General features: G+C 41.0%; 1 protein-coding gene across 14 annotated transcripts in view; it reads left to right on the forward strand.

Annotated features, from left to right (window-relative positions):
- Positions 1–3,205: 3,205 nt before the first annotated feature.
- Eml6 (EMAP like 6) overlaps positions 3,206–22,438 on the forward strand; it is a 316,759-nt gene continuing 297,526 nt past the window's right edge. For 11 of the 14 annotated variants that reach the window (XR_010040546.1, XM_063229383.1, XM_063229386.1 and 8 more), the window contains exons 1-2: positions 3,255–3,401; positions 4,187–4,907. Coding sequence is in view for 13 of the 14 variants with exons in the window: in XM_063229383.1 (XP_063085453.1) it covers positions 4,711–4,907 (197 nt within the window). In the remaining variant the exon portion in view is untranslated. Of the gene's footprint in view, positions 3,482–4,186; positions 4,908–22,438 lie in introns of all 14 variants that reach the window. The other 3 variants (XM_063229384.1, XM_063229387.1, XM_063229385.1) reach the window with 3 other exon arrangements.

Here is a 22,438-nt window from a genome sequence, read left to right on the forward strand (position 1 = left end):
AACCTCACCAGCAAGGTAGGAGGGTTCAGAGTTCTCTGAATCCTTTCCAGCACTCATCTTTTGTCTCTGACCATAAGCATCCTAGTGTGTATCTTACTGTGGCTTTGATTTGTATTTCCATGCTGACTACTGATGTCAAGTATCTTCTCATGCTGCTTTAATTTTTAAGTCTTTTGTTTCATGATTTTTAGAAGTTTGGTGGCACCTAAATTGTGGTACTAATGAAGTCAAGGCTATAAGTTTTATCTACAAAAAATTGGTTAGGTTTGAACAGAGATTTTGGTTAAAACACATTGTTTTATACTCTGACATGATTTTGGTCTTGGCTGTTATCAAGACATAGATGGATAAATCAAATAGTGTGTCTTAATGACTCCAAATAGCATTTCAAGGAAAGTAAAGTTTATCAGCAATAGCTATTTTTAAAAAACCATAACTTATTGTTTAAATTAAATAATACATACTAATTTCAACTTTTTTTTGGTACCACAGATCAAACTCACAACCATGTATCTGTAAGGCAGGGGCTTATACTCCTGAGCTAAATCCCTGGCCTCAAACATTTTGAACCATCAAAATGATACAGAGAAGGCAGCACATCTTTCTAAATTTCACTAGAAATAACTAGGTCAGGTTTTGTGAACTATACTTCAATAGCTTGATGCATAAATACTATTAGATGCTGACATAAGTAGATGGCTGAATGAACAGAAATAATTTTATGAGAATATGACAATATTAAACTATTTTATTTTTGTAAATAAAAAATTTAATCTTGGGGTCAGGGATATAGCTCAGCAGCAGAACTGCCTGCCTGGCAAGTACAAGGTCATGAGTTTGATTCCTGGTACAATAACAAAAAGTTTATCTCAGTAACTAATTTTACTTGGGTTAACAAACACATACTTCAGTGAAACTACAGAATAAAGTCGTTTCCCTATTTAACTGATTTGATGCTCACCTTCCATCTTTTTACTACACTTGATTTAGTCAAAAGGGAGAGACACGTTCCATCTTTTTACGATAACATCTCCATTTTTTAATCTCTCAGTTGTTCCATTGAATATAGTTTTTTAAAAAGGAGTCATGTGCTTGTAGAAACTTTTATTGGAGACCAGTATTATTTTGCCCATTCCTTCTTAAATGTGCATATTGCCCCTCTTGAATGTTGTGTGCAACCCCTTGTAGCTAGATGCACTTGATGACAAAGTTTTGGCCAAGGAGATACAAGCAAAATCATTGTATGAAGCTCTAAAGGAGTGGATACGCCCAACTTCTGTCCTCGATTCTGTTAGATGGAATGGAATGCAACCACTGAAATTAAGTCTATCACTTTAGATCATGAAGTGGATTCTTATGCCAGATGTTGTGTATAACAGGACAGAAGGATTCTGAATATTTGGCAGTTTCCTAAAGTTGCTGAACAAGGCCTGAACTATCTACCTCCAGACTGTTCATGTAAGACACAAATCTTCTTCCTTCTTAAATGGTTTATTTGGGGTCTTTAGTGATTTTGCTATTAAGCTTCGTTATAACTGTCATGTTGTAAAATGTTTTATATTGTTTGAGAATGTCTTCCTGTTGCCTTTATTCTTCATCAATTTAGTGGATATAATTCCACTTTTACTCTTTGCTTTTCTCTTAGTACTTATAGACGTTGTTACAGTTTTTTTTTCTGGAATTCCAGATTGCAGTATACAAACCTCAGGGTAGCCTGATTTCCATAATCTGTCCACTTTTGTTTCTGCCTACACTGGGAAAAAAAGATTTTCCTGATTTTTTTATTATAAACATTTCAAACAAGTAGAATTTATCTAGATTCATCAGCTGCTATTATTTCCATATTAATTGTCTCTTTTGTGTGTGTTTGCATATGTAAGTGTATATCTCCCTCTATCAGGATGTATTTCCTAAAAATAATATTCACCTAAGAATAAGGAGAGTATTCTGGGTCAGGGATATAGCTCAGCAGCACAAACGTTATATGAAGCTTAAATCAAAACCCTTTAAAGGAGTGGATACGCCCATCTTCTGTTCTCCATTCTGTTAGATGGAATGGAATGCAACCACTGGGGCACGGTGCTGAGTTCAGTTCTCAGGTACCAAACAAAAAAACAGTAATTCCTTAATACCCTCTAGTATCCGTCCTTTAAATTTTCTCAATTGTTTCTTCTGCCCACATTCTCCTTTGTTGCCTTTAATACAAAAACAAAACTAAAGAAAATCCAATCAGGATTCACACATTGTATTTGGTATTTCTACATTGATTAGCTAGCATGCTACACTGGTTGGCTAGGGGAGCCAGTAGTACCACAGTGAATTCGAGGCCAGCTTAGGCTACATTGTGAGTTCAAGCTCAGCCTGAAATGAGTAGCAAAATCTTGTTAAAAGAAGAAAAAAGAACAAAAGAAGAGAAAGGAAATAAAGTGAATAAAACAATGTACAGATGAAAAGGATAAACTATGTAACAAAAAAAGATGACCTAGTATCCATGGAGGCATATATCTTAGCTAAATTAATTAACTTCCAGGAAAACTACTACAAAACCATTTGCTATCTGTAGAGGATTATTACATGAACACCTCTGCCAGTAAACAATTAAAGGAAAAAATTCAAATATTTGCTCTGCTTTTTTGGAGAACCTGCAGTTGAACCTCAGTTAATAAGCGAAAGCTATGTGGTCTAGGAATGGCAGAGTAGAATGGTGACATACTGGTGTGGCCAGAGTATCCAAGAATTTCTTAAAGTACGGATATCATATTGTGTTTGTATTCCCTCCAAATTTTTGAAATACATTATCAAGTTTAAATAACTGCTGTTTTGAATTTGTCACTGACGGGGGAACCTATTCATCGCTTTTCCAATGTATTTCCTTCCTAACCTCCTGAGCATTCAGAACAGACTCTGGAGCCAGAATGCCTGAGTTCAAATCCAGTGTTTGTTCAAATCCAGTGTTTGTCACTACTATATGCATCCATGGTGAAGTTACTTGAACTGTCTTTACCATAGCTTCTCCATCTGCAAGATAAATACATACTAATAACTATTTCATGGGATTATTACTCCATATCTCCCCGCACTAAAAAATCGCAGGTCAGGTGGGCGCCGCGCCAGCTTTTCCGTAGCTCCCATGGGCGCGCAGAATCCTGGGACTTGTAGTCCACCCGTCTCACGCCCCATACCACTTGGAGCAGAGAAGACTATATTTCCCAGGATGCACAGGGAGAAGGGGCTGCCGGGGCGGGGGCGCCGTGCGGGCGTCGCCGTTTCCTAGCGCCCGGATCTCGCCTAGTAACCCGGTACCAAGGTTCCCAAAGCTGCGCGGTGGCCCCACCCCCGGAGGTCCGGTTGGAGGAAGAGCTAGTCTCCCGCGGCGCCCCAGTGACAAAGCCCAGACCTGGGTGCGGGAGGTGGGGGAGCGAGGGCGGAGGATTTCGGTCTCTGGGGGTGCGGGATCTTGACGCGCCCCCGTGCCTCAGAGGTTAGAAGCGGAGAGAGCGGGATGTTCCGCTGGAGAGGCAGGGTCGGCAGTGGGAGGAGCGCGGGACTGAGAGTCCCGGGAGGATAGTCTGTTGGGGGTCGCTGTCCTCCGTGGTCCCGCGGGCGACTCTGCTGCTGTCAGGCAGAAGGCCGGACTCGGGAGCCCACGACACCCGAGGCCAGCACAGACCGTGGGGAGAAGCGCACGATTTTTGCCACTTGTTATTTGCAGTGATTTCTTTTACATCAGGAGAGTTTGTAGGTGACTCTCTCCTCCCGCACTAGTACGCGTGCCCTCCGATTCAGAAAATCTTTCATGATGCTTGCGATTGGCGTTGCTGATTAGGGAGAGCTGCTTAGTTTTTTATGGTTTTCCAGGAAAGAGAAGTTCAGAAAGGTTATGAATTTTTAACAGGGACATGACAGCTAATTGGAGCATCTGAAAAAAATGACCATTGCATATTCTCCCTGACTTAATGGAGAAACAGCAAATACTCTTTCAAATCATATCAGCAACTACTGGCCAGCAGCGTTTAGAGTGCATCTGATACCATTAAGGATGTGGATCTGGAGGGAATAAGGGGGAGTAATTGACAACTAAAAAAAAAACCGCTTGGTTTAGTTTGGGGACCATTTTCTTGGACTGAGTGACTTACGAAAAAAAAATCTGTTTCTTTTTTTCCTCACTCTCACGTCCTGGATATAGGCTCTCAGTTTCGGATCCAAGTACGGTGATGGCCAAGCTTACTCCGGCTGCCTGTCAAATCAAAACTGTCACAGAATAAATCCCGCTGCCTGCTGCGAAGCCCCGGTGCACTGCAAACTTAAGCGAACTGGGTGATCGGTGACTGGATATGCAGATCGCTGGTTCAGAAGGGGTGAACTCCCCGAGAGCCTCTCCCGGGGACCGAAGCCCGTAGGTGCAGTGAGGCGGTCGCGCGCGGGTGCCAGCGCCCCCGAAGCCGCCGCGCACAGGGGGGGAGCGAGGCGCCCGGCGGGGTCTGGAGGCCGCGCACCGGCTGCGGAGCCTGGTCTCCCGCGGCGGCAGCGGATGATGGTGGCGGCCGGCGCGCCGCGCTGTGCCTGTGCGTCGCCGCGGAGCTCGGCGCCGGGCGCCGCACGCTGAGCCCCTGCAGGTCCGCCGCAGCCGAGCGGGGCGAGCACGGACCCGCGCAGGGGCGCCCGACCCGCGCGCGGGCAGGGGGCGGGGCGCAGCGGGGTCGGCGTATCATGGCGGATCGGACGGCTCCGGGCTGCCAGCTCCGGCTGGAGTGGGTGTACGGGTACCGGGGGCACCAGTGCCGCAACAACCTGTACTACACGGCCGGCAAGGAGGTGGTCTACTTTGTGGCTGGCGTCGGAGTGGTGTACAGCACCCGCGAGCACAGCCAGAAATTCTTCCTGGGACACAACGACGACATCATCAGGTGAGGGGGTGAGGTGGGGCGGCGGGCAGCCTGGTGTGGAGGACGCGAGGGTGGAAGGAGGCCACGCCGGGCTTTCCGGGGTCACGGCGGGAGCCCCGAGGAGCCAGGAATCCTCTCCGGAGCGCTCGGGATTAGGGAAGGGCTGCTGCTGGTGGGCTGGGGCAGAACCGGCGTGCGTGTGTGTGCGTGTGTGTGTGTGTGCAGTTGGGAGGGAGAAGTGTCTTTTCTGTTTATCCCTCCGGAAGGCTTCCCCATGTCTGCGGAGTTGAACGTTCTGATGCTTTTTGGTGTTCATTTCTGCTACAAGTGGAAGCCTGGGTAACTATCAAACACTTCTGCCTCCCCTAACTAGGTAAATGGTAGAGTGAATTGTGGTATCATCTTCAGGAGGCTTCTCTGCAGGTTCCTCAGCAGGCAAGAGATTTTTTTAAAAAATCGAAAAGAAATTTTGTAATCTGTAATCTTCATCCCAGATGCTTTGGACTCAGGGAATTTCTGCAGTGGGTGGAGAGTTTCTTCTTTAATATTTCATTTGGCAGTGTTTTGATGCTAAAAGCATATTCACACACTAAATGGATGCTTGTAAAGCATCATTAAGGTTATAAAAGGCTAGCAGCTGCTGGACCACAAAATCCTACCAGGCAGCCCACGCAATGGTCAGCAACTGGTGGAGGCTGGTCCATGAGATGAGGAACCCCACAGGATCAACAGCCATGTTAGGGACCTCCCTCTTACACTGAAGGGGAGCATATTTTGATTTTTGGTCCATTTCTGTGATGTCTGGACCAGGTATATTTGCTTCCATTTCTTCTTAGCTTCTGGTTGGACCAAACAAGGTGTGGTCCAGATGCTGGTCACAGAAAATCCCTTTCTGCCTGCCCCAGGCAGTAAGATTTCCATGGTTTAAGAGCCTCCATTTAAAGGGAAGATGACTTGCTCAGGATAGAGTACAACTGACAGAAAACGTATTTATACCTTCCAAACGTGTGTGTTTCATTGATGCAGAGTAACTTCCATTATATTATCAGAATATTGCCACTTTTGCCTTTTACAATGAAATAAATGATTAAGTAGTGAAAATGTCAATAGTCTTCTAATTTCTCAATGGGGATATCTATATCTATATGCACATATATATGTGTATATACATTATATAAACTTTTGACTTGTAGATGATTTTAAATGCTGGGAGCTCAAATGTTTTCAAGATTTGGTGGACCTGACATGTAACACTTTCTTCACATCACATTAGGTGAAATAGCAGTTTCCTTCGTTCCCTGATATGGTAATAGTTGTGATTGGGGCAGCTTTACTTAGTTCTGTCCTGTGCATTTTGCTTCTCTAATTGCTGGGGGTAGTTTTTGAAGTCACAGATGCAAATGATTAACAGTGACACATGAAAGGTTAGTTGTTTAAAAATTTAAACCCATTATGTTTTTGCACTGTCTGTCTTAATGCAGTGCTTTCCATTACAACAGCAAAATAAGATGTAGTCCTTTGAGGGAAGGAGGCGGGGGGGGGGGGGGACTGGCAAGTAACCCGAAACTTCCCTGGGGTTAAATAATATTAACAGCACAGCTCCCTGCACTACTTTGAGGGTTTGAACTCTCAATCGTAATTCTTCCTCTAACAGAGAAAAAATGAAATGAACTGTTGGAACTGAAGATGGGAAAAGGGTGGGGCTGCAGGAAACGTGTGACAGGCAGCCGGGCTGTGGGGCTGTGATGACATCTGGCTTGTGTGCCAAACAGTCAGCTTGAAGAATAGGTGTGCGAGGTCATGTGCACAACTAGCTTTGCGGGGAGCTCTAACTGATGAAGAGGAAGAAGTCTGATTTCAGAAAAAAGATAATTCGTTGCTAAATTCTCCACAATATTTGTTTGGGTCTGAGAATGTACAGGTGAGCAGAGTCCTCTACCCTCCTTGTGTATCTTTGCAAAATAGAAATAAAATTAAGTTTAGTGGATTAAATAACACAAATCACAGGTCATTATACAATTAAAACCTATGAAATTGGAATGTTTATCCTGTTATTATCATTTATCTTATACTGAATATGGTAAAGGGAGTGCGCAAACCACAAGACACACTCTTTTATCTTTAACTATTTCAATTCATTTCTCTATATCCCGGTATAATACTGTTTATTGAATACTGAAGTGTATTACTGGGTGGTGAAGACTGTAGCTAACATCGTAGTGCAAAAATACTGTTTTTTTGAATCATTACAAGAATATTAACATTTTCAGCTTTTGAGTCTGTCAAATGAGATAGTCCAAGTAATTGTCCACTTCATATTAGCTTTGCATTATTTTAAAGATACATTCATATGCATACATTTCCTACTGTTTGCCTTTTGTGTAGGTTTACCTAGAGTATTAGCTAGGTAGCAGCCCCACAAACACTGATAACACACTCTATTTTATAAAACCATGTGTTCCCTGAGATCATGATGAACCTTAATGATGTAGGATTTGGCAGAGCTCATTAGAGCTCAACATATGTGTCCTCTTGTTTGACTGGCTGTGTATTTAAGTCATATTTTAAAAAATATTGGTATGTGGAGCATAATGTGATTTATTGGATGTGGAAGCTTAGTGTTATTTTTTTGAATGATTGCCTCTCAGTGCACATAACAGCTTAGAGAATGATGACATATTTTAGCCCTAATAACACTATAATGGGACAATAAATACCTAAAGCAGTTTTTGCTAGTGAGCTAACAATGGGACTAAAATCAAGGCTTGAATACAATGACAGTAATAGGAACTAAATTAACTACTAACTTGGTTTCTAGTTCAAGCAGCAGAACATGGCATAGCAAGAGAGTAAGTGACAGAAAAGGTCACGGACGCATTCATTCTGTTTCGCTTCCCTTCCATTGTTTACAGTGATTCCATTTGAGACCTTTATGTCCTCCTCTGATTCTCTGTCTTGGTTTTGGAGAGTTCTTTGTCTCTTATTTTTTTCCCCCTACCTTTTGGCTCTCTATTGCCAGAGAGGTTTATCTGCTGTGCTACTTTAGGGGAAAGGATACTGACTTTGACATCCCACACACATGGCTATGAACCCTGTTTTTCCATTTACTGGAGGCATGAGTGACCTCTCACAGTCTTGCATATGAAACGGGGAGACAATGTAGATTTTGCAACTATTAGATGTGTTCCAATGGCCTGGCTCTTAGTTGGTGCTTAATAAGTGTTCTTAGTTGCAGTAGTAATACTTACATTTAATTAAATACCTACACACCAAAAAATAAAACAACAGTTCCTCATTTTGTACAAGCAGAAATTCAGACTCTTTTCCATTTTCTCAGGCCCTAACTTACATTCTGTCTTTATTTTCCATTTAAAAATCATAAACTTTCCCCACATATCATATGCTACAGTAGTTTTATTCTTCTCTTCATCCATCGTGTATCTTTTTTTTTCTGTCTTGTCTCTCTGTTCAGCCTAGATCTGCTACCAGTTGGGAGCTTTCTCATCAGTAAAATAACGTTTTGCTTATAAAATGGGATTTATAGGTAGCCACTTTATAGCTTATCCCATTACAGGGATCTCTTTGCATTCGTACTATGTGAGGCTTCCCTGCTTTTGTCTCACTTTTTTTGTTTTTGTTTTTGTCTTTTTCCTTTTTATTGGTACCGGGGATCAAACTCACGACTGCCTGCTTGCAAGGCAGGCGCTTATGCCGCTGAGCTAAATCCCCAGCTTCTTTTTGTCTTACTTTTGTCTTTGAGACTTTTTACCATCCTCAGACAAAGAAAGGAATACCAAGAGGTTTTGGTGCTTTTGTGACCAATGCCGCTCACTTCCATGGGTCTAGTGCTGTTCTTTCACTCTGAATATTTTCATTTGTAGCTCCTTGATGTTAGCAATACATCTTACTATAAGCAGAGCCCATATTTCTTGAGTACCAGAACCAAAACTAAATGTGCATAGAGCTTTGTGTCATCCATCCTTTCGACCACCCCGTGAGGGAGGTAGTGGTGCTGACCTGGCCTGCTGTTGAAGCAGTTGAAGCCAAAGAGAGGTTAAGGGTCTTGCCATCGTCAACATCTTGCAAGCTGTAGACTGGGAACTGGAATCCCAATTCATCTGATTCCAAAGCACAAAGCTATTGCTTCATAAGCTGTTGCCACTTATTTTTCTCAATCATGATTCTTCCTACGACTGAGCAAGTTCTAATCAGAACTGAGTAAGCTAGTTCTCTTTGTAACTATTATCTGTTGGTCTATAAATCCTGTGCTTTATTTAAGAGTACTTGAAACATTGCTAGAAATCAGTTTAGAAGTAGAATCGTGTTCAGGTTCACTTTAGGAGCACCACCAGCTTTGATATAATGACCAGAAACAATGATCAGCTGGAGATACTTAAGTTAAAAAAATTTAAAACCCAGAACTCTGACATGGCTAAAGTAATCTAGTGCTGCAAATACAATTGAATTTGTTGGATTTGAAGAGAACCATCTATAACCCATGGTTGATCTTGGGGCATTGGATACACAGGTAATATGGAGACCTAGAGACATGACTTTACATTTTTAATTCCTTAATCAAGTTGAATAAGGGAAACATGGAGATAACTATAGGAATTCAGCTCATATTGAGTGCTTGCTCTCTACATATACCTTATGTATATATTTTCTCAGTGAATTTCTCTTTCCTCACTCTGACAGACAATCTCATTTTCAGGTTTTTTTTATTTAAGAGAAAAAAAAAAGACACAGAAAAGGAACTCAAAAGAGACAAACAGCAACAAAAACCCCAAAACAATAACAATATAGGGTTTCAAAACAAGATAGGAGTTTAACAATGGTTGTTATATTGCATAGTTATTTTCAAAAGAGTTGCTTAGATTATCAGATTTAGACATGAAAAACTGATCTAATCTTATGAGTATCAACTATTCTTTAGGGAGCTATGTTTAATCAAAGTTGTTGAATGGGATCATCCCACCTTTTTTGAATCTTATCTGTATTTGGCAAGAGCATGAAATAAAAGCTTTTGATGAAAGTTTATGGTCTGTTAATAAATTTTTAAATTATTATTAATGTATTAAGTTACTTTTTTATTAGAATTTATGTATCATCTAAGGTTGGGTATATTTTATTCTTTCTCATTGGTTTAGTCATCAAATACTCATGTTACATATACGTGCCAGGCGGGAAGGTGCAGCTGTGACCATGCAAATTTCTGCTCCCTTGAAGCTTATAGTCTAGCAGAGAGGCCCCTAGGGAATGAGAACGGAAATGAGGTAAATGTGGTGACACCCAGAAGAGAATGATTCTGGGAGGAGCTGGACTGGGGGAAGGACCTTAGATGGGATTTCCCGAGTAGCTGGGACCTGAAGGATAAGAAGGGACAGGCGGGTGCAGACGTGATGGCAGAGGAGAGAGGAGGTGGAATGGTGCCAGGGTAAGAAAGAACTTGGTGCACCCAGAATTCTACCATGATACACAGAGGAAGGTCAAGGTCGTCATAATTCTCATCCAGGTCATTAATGCCTTTTGGGTTTTGATACCATATGTGCTAGATTTCCCAGGACAATCACAAATACTCTATTCATCTGTTGTCATGGGTACATTTTTTTTTTTATCGTATCATGAATCTCAGTTTTTAACTTAGAAACATGGCCATGTTTTTATTTGCAAAATATGTTTGCCATATAGTGGGTCGCTACTTTCAAACATTGCTCTGAATGACACTATTTTTAAAGGCAATGATATGAGCCCCACCAACACGAATAGTCAGTCTTAGAGAGAGAGTGCAGTGAAAAACTGTCCCATGGCAGCATTTCCAAGCAGGGCTGTCCTAGGACTTTTTTAATCCTCAGGGATGTGGACTGAAAACCTTCCTAATGTGGGTGACATTTTTGCCACCAAGAGAAAGGGAAACTTCTGGCAGTGCAGACTGACTGGCTGACTTGTATTTCAGCAGACTGAAACCACCTGGAAAGTAGTCCTTAGCCGATGGTCTGCTTGCCCTCAACAGCCAGACTCTTTGGTAACTTGAATTTGTAATGTGTGGGTTGCTGTCAAATACAAATAAAGCTTTGAGAGCAAACAGTTCTCAAGTATTGCTGCGCCAGGAGTTGGTACTACTAATTCACAGACCGCATTTCCTGCAGAAAGACTTTAAGAACTGCATCTGTATATTTAAAGCTCAATAGACCAGTGTTTTTCAACCGAAAGATTGTAAGTACTGAAGTAATCTCTTAATAATATATGTATGTTTCCATGATACTTGACTTTACTAATTCTTAAATTAATGGAGTCTGTTTCTTTCATTAAGTTGGCCCGTAGCCCAGTGTTTCTTCTTTTCCAGAAAGAACTTTCAAGCACCAGCTAGAGCAAGTTAAGGGGATGGCGAGCCTGTGCCCCTGGGCAGTGGAAGAGCGTGTCCCCAGTCTATGTGGGCTTGTTTTTTAATCTCTTTGAGTAGAATTGCTGAGTAATATGGTAACTCTATGTAGAGCTTTTGGGTGAATTGCCAAACTGTTTCCCAAAACCACACCATTTTACAGTCTCATCAAACAGTATATGGGAGTTCCAATTCCTCCACATCACTGACAATATTTGTTATTATGTTACTATCTGTTTTTAAAAATTAGTCATCATATTGCATGTGAAATGGTATCATGTGAGTTTGATCTGCTTTTCCTAATGATCAGTGGTACTGATCATCTTGTTATAAACTTACTACCATTTGTAAATCTTCTTTGGAGGAATGTCAATTCAAATTCTTTCCAATTTTTGAAATAATTTATCTTTTCACTGTTGTAAGAATTCTTTATATATTCTGATGGTGGTTTTTGTATTTTATATTACTTGAGAATATTTTTCTCCATTCAGTGTGTTGTCTTTTTGTGTTCTTCTGTCCCTTTGAAGCATGAAGGTTTGTAATTTTGATGTTAGATTTAATTTTTTGAAGTCATACCTTAAAAAAATCACCTAATCCAAAACCATATTTATTGATGTGTTTTCTTCAGAAGTTTTATGATTTTAGCTCTTACATTTAGTTAGATGATCCATTTTGAGTTAATGTTTCTATATGGTCTGAGGTACGAGTCTAACTACTTTCTTTTGTATGTATTTACCTAATTGTGCCAACATTTATTGAAAAGGCTATTTTTTTGCCATGGAATTATATTGGTTGCCCACAGTCATTGAATTCTGTGAGCAGAGGGCCCATTCCTCCTACATAGAAAGTGCTGAATATTTGGGGATCCAGAAACAGAAGCAACCATTAAAAAGATTAACCTAGAAGTAATACAAATAGAGGCCTTGGTTGCTGTTCTGTGTTTATAAAGATGATGTCAGATCTTATGAAGGATTTGTATATTTGTGGACTAGTGCCATCTAAACTTTGAGGAACTACTGCAATACTTAGTACCTGCTGGCCTAGGGCCAGCTGCAGTGTACACTTTTCATTTGTTAAGTTGCAAAATCTGTTGAATTTTTTTTAATACTGGGGATTGAACTCATGACCTCACACTTGTCAGGCAGGTGCTTATGCCACCGAGCTAAATCCCTGACCCAGTTCTTGCTTTTTAAAAATGGCTTTATAGGCTCTAGCATTGTGGCTAGAGGTGGGTCTGCGAGCCACCTAAGGAGGAGCTGTCATGAAAAGTGTGAGAGAAGGTTTGCCCCGTAGTAGTTCATTCCTTTCTTCTAACAAAGGGAAGTCAGTAGCTGATGGCCTCTACCCAGGAGCTGAGGGACTCTGGAAATTTCCACTGGTTTTCTGCCACTGTCTTTCCCATCACCTTGGAGGAAGGAGCAGCAGGTAGCCTCTACTTCCAGCAGGTGTAAGAAGCTCTCTCTGGACTAGTAGTGCATAAACAGACTGGTCAGTGAATTGTTCTAAGGCTACTGAGGATATCAGATTTTGTATGTGGTGCTGGATATTGAACTGCTTCATCCATTATCATGTATGCTTTACCACTGAACCACACGCCCAGTCTTTAAGAATTGCTTTTAAGGCATGAACCTTTTTTTTTTAGGTTAACTGATGTTCTGTGTTCATTTTGAATTGATGGTATAGATAAGCGTAAAAAAAGATCCAGAAATAATGCGATGTATTTTAAGTAAGAGATCATTAGTTGCAAGAAACTAAACCTTTTTTTGAAGAAGCACAGTTAAGGAGGGGATTATAAGGTGACAAGAAAAGTTTTTGGGCCTAAGTTATGGAAGGTGGCTGCCTGTGGAGCACTGCACAGATGTCAGGCAGCTAGTCTTTTCCTGTTCCTCTTGCAACAACCTAAGGCATCACAGGGATTTTGCATCTCTGCTACTCTCTAGAAAATGGACACTTTTTTTCTGACTTCAGACTCATTTAATTCAATGGTTCATTTGTACAAGGTGCCTGTCTACTCCCAAATCTGAATCCCTCAATAAACATGCTATTTGAGCTTGGCCTTACAAAACCAACTGAATCAGAGAGAATGCAGTCGATCTAGCATGGGTGCAGACACTCATCCAGCCTAATCAGCTGTAGCCTGGAGGGTGAGACCGTATTGGAAAGGAAGAGCATGTGCTAAGGACGGCGGGACTGAGGAAGTATGAATGGCAACTGTACTACCGGGATGGGTTAAGGTAGGAGGAGGCAGATATTTTTTGATGTACGGACAATGATGAGGAATACTAAATTAAGGACAAGAAAAGGGAAATGAATAGGGCGCTAAATTTGCACTATGGGCACCTGACACATTGTGGAGTCTTCTGTTCTCCCAGGAGGAGGCTGTCCCAGATGCCTGGGGAGTGCTAGCTCATCCCTGCCCATGCTGATTTTAGCTCCTCACTTCTCCACGGGTAGAGTTTCCCCTTTTTTCAGTCTCAAAGCAAGTGTCATCTCTTCCCAGTGCCTTATCTGACTCCTCCAGACTACTTTAGGCCCCATGTTCTCTGTGTCCAGACCATGGTGCAGACTCCTCCCGTAAAGCACTGCTGTATCAGGCTGAGTTTGTTGACTGCCCATTTCTCCACCTGACTCAGTGCCTGTCTGCGTGCCTCTTGTCTTCACATGACCCTTGTGAAAGCCTGTGTGTTTTATTTTGCTTTTTGTTCTTCGTATCTCACATTAGTTGGAAATATGGAAGTGTGAAGTAGAGGTGGCATTTCCTTGGAACTCATTTGGTAGATAATTTCAGAGATAACTGAAAATATTCCGACTTGGCATTGAGAAGCAGGATTTGAAATTCTTTTTCTTTTTTTAACTTGAATGACAGTAATGGCCAATTCCTGCCGTGTTCTTAAATCTTGACACCAACTCCATTCGACTTCTGTCTTCTATTGCTCTGCTGGGAAGAATGAGAAGCACAGACATTGGACATAGTATTTTCTACTGAAATATGGGCGTAAAGGTTGCAGTGCATGAAACATTCCTTTTGAATGGCTTATCCTTAAGCTTTTTTCATTCATTATAAGGAAAATCTTAATTTGCCACTATTAAGAAACCATGTTTTGTTTTTTTAAAAATGGTTTCTAAGTAGCTGATTTGCCCAGGTCAGGCTCAAACTTCTGCTTCTGTCTCAGCCCCCCAGAGTGCTGGGATTGCAAGTGTGTGTCCCCATAGCCAGGTAGGAAACAGATAGTCTTTTGGAATAACTTTTGAAAATACGGTGGAGTATATGTAAGAAGTAAATGAAGTTCAGATTGCACAGAGATTCTAAGTACCAAGTAAATCTGAGTTTTCTGGCCCAGAGAAGTTTCACACTCTGGGTACAGAGGTAGGGGTTCAAGGACAGATGTGCACAGAGCTGAAGAGTGGAAGGCTGAATAGTGTGACAGGAAATCAGGGAAGTGGAGAAGGAGGGATGGCCAGGGAGGGAGCAGCTCGTGCAGAGGTTCAGGACTTCCAAGAGCAGGAGCCCTGCAGGAAACGTTGCTCCGCATCGCTGGAGTGAAAATGAGAGCCAGGGGTGGGAGAATAAGCTGGAGAGGGGCTGGGGCTGGGTCAGCAAGGGGGTTAAAGCTCCTCCCACAGGACGGGACCAGAGAGCAGATGGACAAGGGCAGGACAAGGCCGGTTTACATTTTAGAGAAGATACAGGATTTCTGCTTTATTTTTATCAACCTTTCCTTCAGATTCCTCCCCATTCTTCACTTATTGACAAAAATGCCTGAAGAGGAAACACAGCCTTGTACATGGAGACAGGGCCTGTGGGACTGAACTCTGCACCAGCATCTTTATCCAGGTCTGTGACCTTTATGGGCTTCAGCTTCCTCTTCAAAAATAAGGCTGACTCCGTGATCCTTTTAAAGCGCTAGGCTTCTGAGTTGTCTCCTGCTGTCTTCGTTTTCTTGTTTTCACTTACTGTTCTACTTCTGTCAGCTGCTGCACTTGTTCTTCGGAGTTACTCAGTGATTCCCAGTGCTAAACAGGGCCATAGCTTGCGTAGCCTCTTAACGGTTTTAGGTAGAACTGATCACCTTTCGTCATTGTCCTTCTGTTTGTCCCTTAGTGCTGTGGCCTCTTGCATTTCTCTTACGCCCTTATTATCTTGGTCTCTTTTTTCCCAGGCAAGGGCTCTCCAACATCAGTTTCCAAGTTTTTCTGCCAAAGATGCTTGACCGTAAGCTAAGAAGGAGATCAGACATATTGAAGATTATTTTATAATACATCTGACCTGTGCTTTGCAAAAAAAAAAAATCATTCTGGTTTTTTTAATTTCAGGAACTATTTTATTTTATTTAGAGAAAAAAAAATAGTACAGAATTTTAAAAAGCAGTAAGAAATCACTAGTTGATAACTTACATATTGTTCTCTTGGAAGTAGTTGCTCAAGTCACAAAATCAAAGCATAAAAATTGGACAATCAAACAATGACAGTGCAAAGCACTCTGATGAATTAACAAAAACTTAGTAGTACGGTTATCTGTCTTACACACTTATGCATGCAGTTCTAACCCTTAGAGCCTGTTCTTTCCCTTTCATTATCACAATATCTGTTACACATTTTGGATCTTATTACTCTGTCAGTTTTTTGTTATTTTTTATACTAGAGAGACAATGTGGTCTTTACACATGTGAGTCTGAAAAATCATTCTCATAAAAGACAAAAATTGATTAATTGCCCAGATTCTAAAAAATCGAAATGATATTTTAATTAAATGAAATACATAATCTTGGATTGGACGGAGAAGGGTTGCTATATACAGTATAGGGACAAGTGATGAAATTGTAATAGGTTTATATGTTAAGAACTCTTGGCTTCTAGGAACAAAATGCCCTACAGCAAAGATTTCTTGAGTGCTAGGACGTATGTAGAGTATGAGGCATCAGGACACAAACGTGAATGATGCCCTTCTTTCACGGGGTACACAGTCAGGAAGGCAATACTCAGTGTACATGAGCAGCTGGATACTGACACTATGTTAGGCCAACATATGTGAGAGCTTCCGAAACGTATCTATGTGTTAAGGGGAGAGGGTGATGGTCAGAATGGGCTTCCTGAAAGAAGAGGCATTAGATTAGGGTCTGGATTCAATACTCTGGCTCAAGTGTGGATCATGGATGGAAGGAAAGTCTGGAGGCACTTCAAATAATAATGCAGTGTAAGATGATTATAATTGTATGCAAGGAAAACAACTGGTGTATTACAGAAATTCTAGATTCCTAGTAATCTGGAATGGTTATAGCCAGAGAGGATGGAGAGGGCAGAAACGAGAGAGGTGTGTGATAATGGTCAAGCCTCAGACATCGTCATCTGGTTGAGGAGCAGATTGAGGATCAGGGAAGGGAGACTCAGCTTTGAACAAGCAGTCATGTGCTGTATGGACCCCATGCATAATCTTGGTGATCCTGTAATATGGAACTAAAAAATTCCTATTGTGTAGGGGAATCATCCAGGATTATAGTGCAACTCATCACTTACGTGTTTATGATGATGCTGGTCTAAGCAAACCTGGTGTGTTACCAGTTGTATCAAAGTATAGTTATGGTTTGTAATACCTGATTAATAAATGACTGCTACCACTGCACTGGTTTATGCATGTGCTATGTTATACTTTTCATTGGTATTTTGCAGTGTGTTTCTACTTACATAAAAATACTTACCACGAAGCAGCATATGTTATGCTGGCAGCAGCCTCATGCATTTTATGTTTACTGAATTGCTTTACTGCATCAAAAAGCCACATCAAAAGCTTGGTCTATCCTGTTTTAGCTTTGTGTGAGTATGTTCTGTATGTTTATGCAATGATAACAATGCCTAATACAGCTCTCAAAATGAATCTCCTTTGCTAAGGTATGTAGCTTGAGGTGTCTGTGACATGTTAGAGGTATTTCTGCATCTAGGTGGGTGGCTCTCTTGGTCAGGAGAGAACTGTGAGAGTTGCAGTGTGTGAAGGAGTGAAAGAGAAATCCCAAAGAGTATAGGGAAAAGGCAAAGAGGTCCAGGTCAAGACTCCAGAGATCAATTTTCAATATACCAACAGAGGAGGGAGTGCTTGGGGAAGGTGGGAATGGTCATTGGGTTGGAGATGAGCCAGGAAAGTAGAATATTCAGGAAATCAAAAGGAAGATGTCAAGGAGACCTGCAAGTATCAATGGGGTAGATTGAGGTAAATCTGGAAGGGGACCCAGAGGATGTAGCACTGAGGAGGTCATTGCTGAGTTGCTTTTCCTGTATAAACACTGGGAAGATTATTTGTCTCTGAATTGTACTTTTATCTGGGTTTTAAACAGTTAGAAAGTGTGAGGGTCATTTCTTTTTATCTTAGCTTTTCTTCTTACAGCCACTTTATATATTTTGGTCATGCTCCAGTGAGTTTTAAGCTGCAGTGGTAGCAGGTAGTCATCTCAGCCTAATGGCTTCTATTGCTAGCAGAGTAGCTCTGTATATTTTTCTGAACAAGATATGGTTACAGATGTTGCTTCTCAGTAAAAATTTTTCCAGATCTGTTTTCTTTCGAAGTAGACAGGGCTGCAGTCACTTTAGCCGTGCCATGTTGATCTGTCTGAGAGCCTGCCTGCTGACAATGAGTTCCTGAGCCATCTTCCCTTGAATGAAGCTCAGTTCCTAACCCATATGATAAAACTGTCCTGGACGAGGTAGAGGTTCTAGCATGCTTTAGAATTACTTTTTTCCCACATCACCTGAACTTTTATATAATCTATAGAAAAATAATTAAGACTAATTGAATAGGTATGTGCTCAGTGCTTATTGCATGAAAGAAGTGTCTAAGGAGGTAAGCTGCAGCGGTCTAGTTATCCAGGCAGGAAACAGTGAGCGCCTGTGCCCTCCCTCTGCTTTATGTCTGTTGCCCAGTCTGCCCCAGCACAATTGCTGACATCCTCTCAGCTCTTGTCTAGATGGTTAAGTGGCCTCCTAAGTGACTTCTGTCCTCCACTGTCACTCCTCTAGTCGTCTCTGCTCAAAAACTTGGCTGAAATTAAAAAAAAAATTTATGAGCCCACCTAAAGATTCTGATTCAGCGGGTATTAGTAAGAAGCATTACCACTAAACAGCAGAGTGAGTCTGTCCTTTGCTCCTTTGAAGCCTGGCATCAACTTTTTGTGTTTACTGATGTAACTTCTTTCTGGTGTCCTGTTGTTCTGGTGTCCTGAATGTGAATCCTGGCTCACTGACTTCAGAACCTTTTTGGCTAAATATGCATCTTCATCAGTAATTTTTTAAAGTGGTGCTGGAAATTCTTGGTCGGTGATGGTATTTGCTCTTGAAGACTCACCACTTTTACATTGTGAAAATTGACTCTAGCCTTGAAGTTGTTATATCATCCATGGCTGGCCTTGGAAGATGCACCCTGCTCACCATTTTTCCTTCAGGTCTTCAAACAGGCTTTTAGCTTTTTCTTGAATAAGTGTGGAGCTGAGTGGGCCTTGATGCTGATGCTGCTCTTGTGTCCCCACACAGGCTCTATTGCTTATGGAATGGGTCCCTTCCTACCTTTTTGTCACCTGCCACAACTTTCTTTCCCATACTCCTTTGCATTTGCTCCCATCATACTGTTCTCCTTGAAGGGACTCAAATGTCCCATCTCCCCATGTTACTGCACCTGGCCCTGCTGTTTAAAATGTTCTTCCTGATTTCTCTGTGGGACAAAGTCATGGAGTCATCAAGAAATAACAGTGTCACCACCTCTGAAGTCCTCACAGATTTCTTGAGGCAGAATCGGTGTGTTTCTTCTCTACCCCAATAGCAATTTCTCCACACCTCTCTTAGGACACTTTTCTTTTTCTTTTTTTTAAATTTTATTTAAAAGGAAAAAGAGAAAAAACAAAACAAAGCAATGTAAGGGTACAAGTAATACAGAACTACAAAACAAAAACAAAAACAAAAACAAAAACAAACCCGGAAAGAAATCACCAGTTAATAGATTACATATTATCATCTTAGAGATAGTTGTTCAAGTCACAGTATCAAAGCATACAAAGTGGACATTCAAACAGTGAGACTGCAAACAGTGTGTTCAATGATCCAACCAAACACATTAATATGGTCAGCTATTTAACACCCCTAAACACACTTGCTGTGGTATCCTTTAGAGCACTTTTTTCCCTCTCTTTTTTACAACAAAATTTACACATTTTGGGTTTTATTACTTCTTAGTTCTTATTACTTTTTTGGGGGGGAGAGAATAAAGTCAAATATGGAAAAACAAAGCTGTCAGTCAAAACCAAGGATAGACATAGTACATGATGTAAGAACAGAGTACAAGGTTATCAACAATGGTTACCATAATGTCTCTTGTTTCCTTAAAAAGAATTGTCTATCTCATTAGATATTATAAAGTTGAACAAAACAGTAGTCCCTCTCCATCCATGAGGCCACTGATCTCTCTGTGCTAAAGGCCCTTCCTGTGGTGAGAAACACTGGGACTTCAGGGCAGGTCAGACCTAGGTTGTATCTGATTCCACTTGGCCTCAGCTTTTTGCTCTAGACCTCCTATTAGGTTATTGTGAGAATTCAATGAAATAAAGCCTGTAAGGAACTTTTAGAACTGAGTGAGAGAGTGACAAAAGAGAAAGAAACCCCACTAGACTCTGGGTGAGATTTTTAAATATGTATATATGTATGCATGCAAGTATTTTTTTACAGTGGCGCTTCAGTTCGCAAACTCAAGTTCTCATCACAATTCTGGTTGCAAACCAAATTGGGTGAAAATAGTCCTCCTGTTAGTGATCAGAGAGAATAAGGAGGAGGAGTGATTGTGGAGCAGAAGGAAGGTGTTTGGAGCATGCTGAGCATGGGATGCCTATTGAAAATTTGACTTCGGAAATAGAAGTACCCAGAAGGAACCATGCCTATTCTGTTAGTCAACAAATATTTTGTGAGAGCTGTTCTAGGCGATGGGCAATTCTAGGAAATAATAAAAGATGGGAATTGTGCATCTGATGCCTCTATCCTGCCCCCACACTGGGGTGGGGACATTTGCGTTGGAGTGAGAAAGTGAGTCTAGCCAGCTGCAGAGACAAAGGTATACCTGCTAGTACATGGAGTTGGCACAGCCTTACAGGAGGACTGATGGTAGAGGAGAACCTTAATGCACAGTAAGAGTGATGCTGCGGTTACAGAAAAGCTTGGTGGGGGAAATCCCTTGCTTTCAACTGGAGAGTGGATCAGTGTTGCTATTTTTTGGGCAAAAAGGTGTCACAGGAAAAACAAATTCAATTTGAAGTAAATTAATATTGAGACAAGCTAATGTTTTAAAAACAGCTTACAAGGAGAAAAATGTGGTAACATAAATGACAAAGGAAAGCACATGAAATGAAAAAAGGACTTGAATGAGAACCGTAGGACGTACCCTCCTCATTGTGCAGTGAAGAGAGAGAGAGAAGTTAAAAAAAAAGAAAAATAAACAAAAAGAGCAGAGATGGAGAAATTGGGGAAGATTTGTTCTTGGGAGCCAAGAAAAGAGCAAACATCTTGGTGTGTCTTGCTGTCGCTGCTGGTGGAGAGGTCAACTGTGGAACTCTGCACACAGATGGACAAGGTTAGGCAGTCAAAGGAGGTTCTGTGAAGAGTGGTTCTGTTCACTGGTGCTAGCAGAATCCAGATTGCTAGAACAATGAGTAAGAATAAAAATGTGGAGGCTACAGGGATGTGTAGGGCTTCCTTCCCACATACGGGGCAGGGCACTTCCTGGTAGTGGGAAGATTGAAGAGTTATCTTACTCATAAGTACCTATTCTGGGTAACTCCATGATCCCAAAATAACTATCTATTTCAGAAGGCAACATTGAATGAATGTGCACATTGACCATCAACTGTCTCTTTTCCCAAACATCTTTTTTTTTTTGGTCTTTTTCGTTTTTATTGGTACCAGGGATCGAACTCACGACTGGCTGCTTGCAAGGCAGGCGCTTATGCCGCTGAGCTAAATCCCCAGCCCTATTCCCAAACATCTTTAACCAAGATAGCAAATCTGCTTTAATGGAGCAACAGATCAGAGATTTGAAAATCTATGTATTTTTTTTTTTAGGGAATGAGCTTGTGATTTTGTATAGTTTATTACTGATTTATTATTTTCTCTCAGTATTACACAGCATTCTTTTAATGTGCTTTAGCAAAATAAAAAAATGAAGAAAAATGAGACAAAAGATTTTTAGTTCTTATAAAAGTTATTGGTGATGTCACATAATTCAGAGCTTGATTTTTTTGCACTAGAGGTAATTTTTAATTTTTGTTTTTTATTAGTACATGTTTGCAGTATATAATGAGTACATGACTCATGGGGCGTTGGTACATGTATAGCATACATCTTAATTCTCTTTTCCTCTCCCTTCCCCTTTCTATGTCTTGGTCTCCTTTCCTTTTACAAAAAACATATTTCCCTATTTCCTATTATCTGTCTTTTTTGCTGTTTATTTATATTTTGTCTTTCTCATATGAGAGAAACCATATGACATTTAAGTTTGAATGTCTAATTTATTTCACTTAACATTGTGGTCTCAGGGTTCATCTGTTTTCCCACAAAGGACTCACACTTACCTTTCTTTATGGCAGAGTAGTCTTCCATTGTGTATAAATGCCTCATTTTCTTCTCTTTTTTTCTTTTAAAGAGTTTAAGATTAGGGGGCTGGGGATTTAGCTCAGTGGCATAAGTGCCTGCCTTGCAAGCAGGCAGTAGTGAGTTCGATTCCTGGTACCGATGAAAAGGAAAAAGACAAAAAAAAAAAAGAGTTTAAGATTAAACATAACAAATTGGAATGAAACAGATCATAAAGGAAAAATTTTAAGAAACACTGATTTCAAAGCAAGTCCACTGGAGATCTTCACTGTCTATCATATTGTCTCTAGTTTTCTTCCAAATAGTTGTCCCTATCTTCACACACATTGAATTCATACAAAACATTATAGAACTAATCTAATCATAAGTGGATGATGAAGGTTTTTTAGGTCTTCAAGACTTCACATTGGGGAAATCAACAATGACTGCCATAATGAAAGGGTTTTGGCCCAGACAGGACACTGTAGCCAGGAAAGCCTCAACCGGAAGCAGGAAGCCCGTATCTCCCCTGCCCCTAGAAGTTACCTGTGACGCCATCTTCCTGCCCCTGGAAATTTAC

The sequence above is a fragment of the Cavia porcellus genome, unplaced genomic scaffold, assembly GCF_034190915.1.
Source record: "Cavia porcellus strain 051 isolate PalLab524CR breed Dunkin Hartley unplaced genomic scaffold, mCavPor4.1 scaffold_18, whole genome shotgun sequence".
Lineage (NCBI taxonomy): Eukaryota > Metazoa > Chordata > Mammalia > Rodentia > Caviidae > Cavia > Cavia porcellus.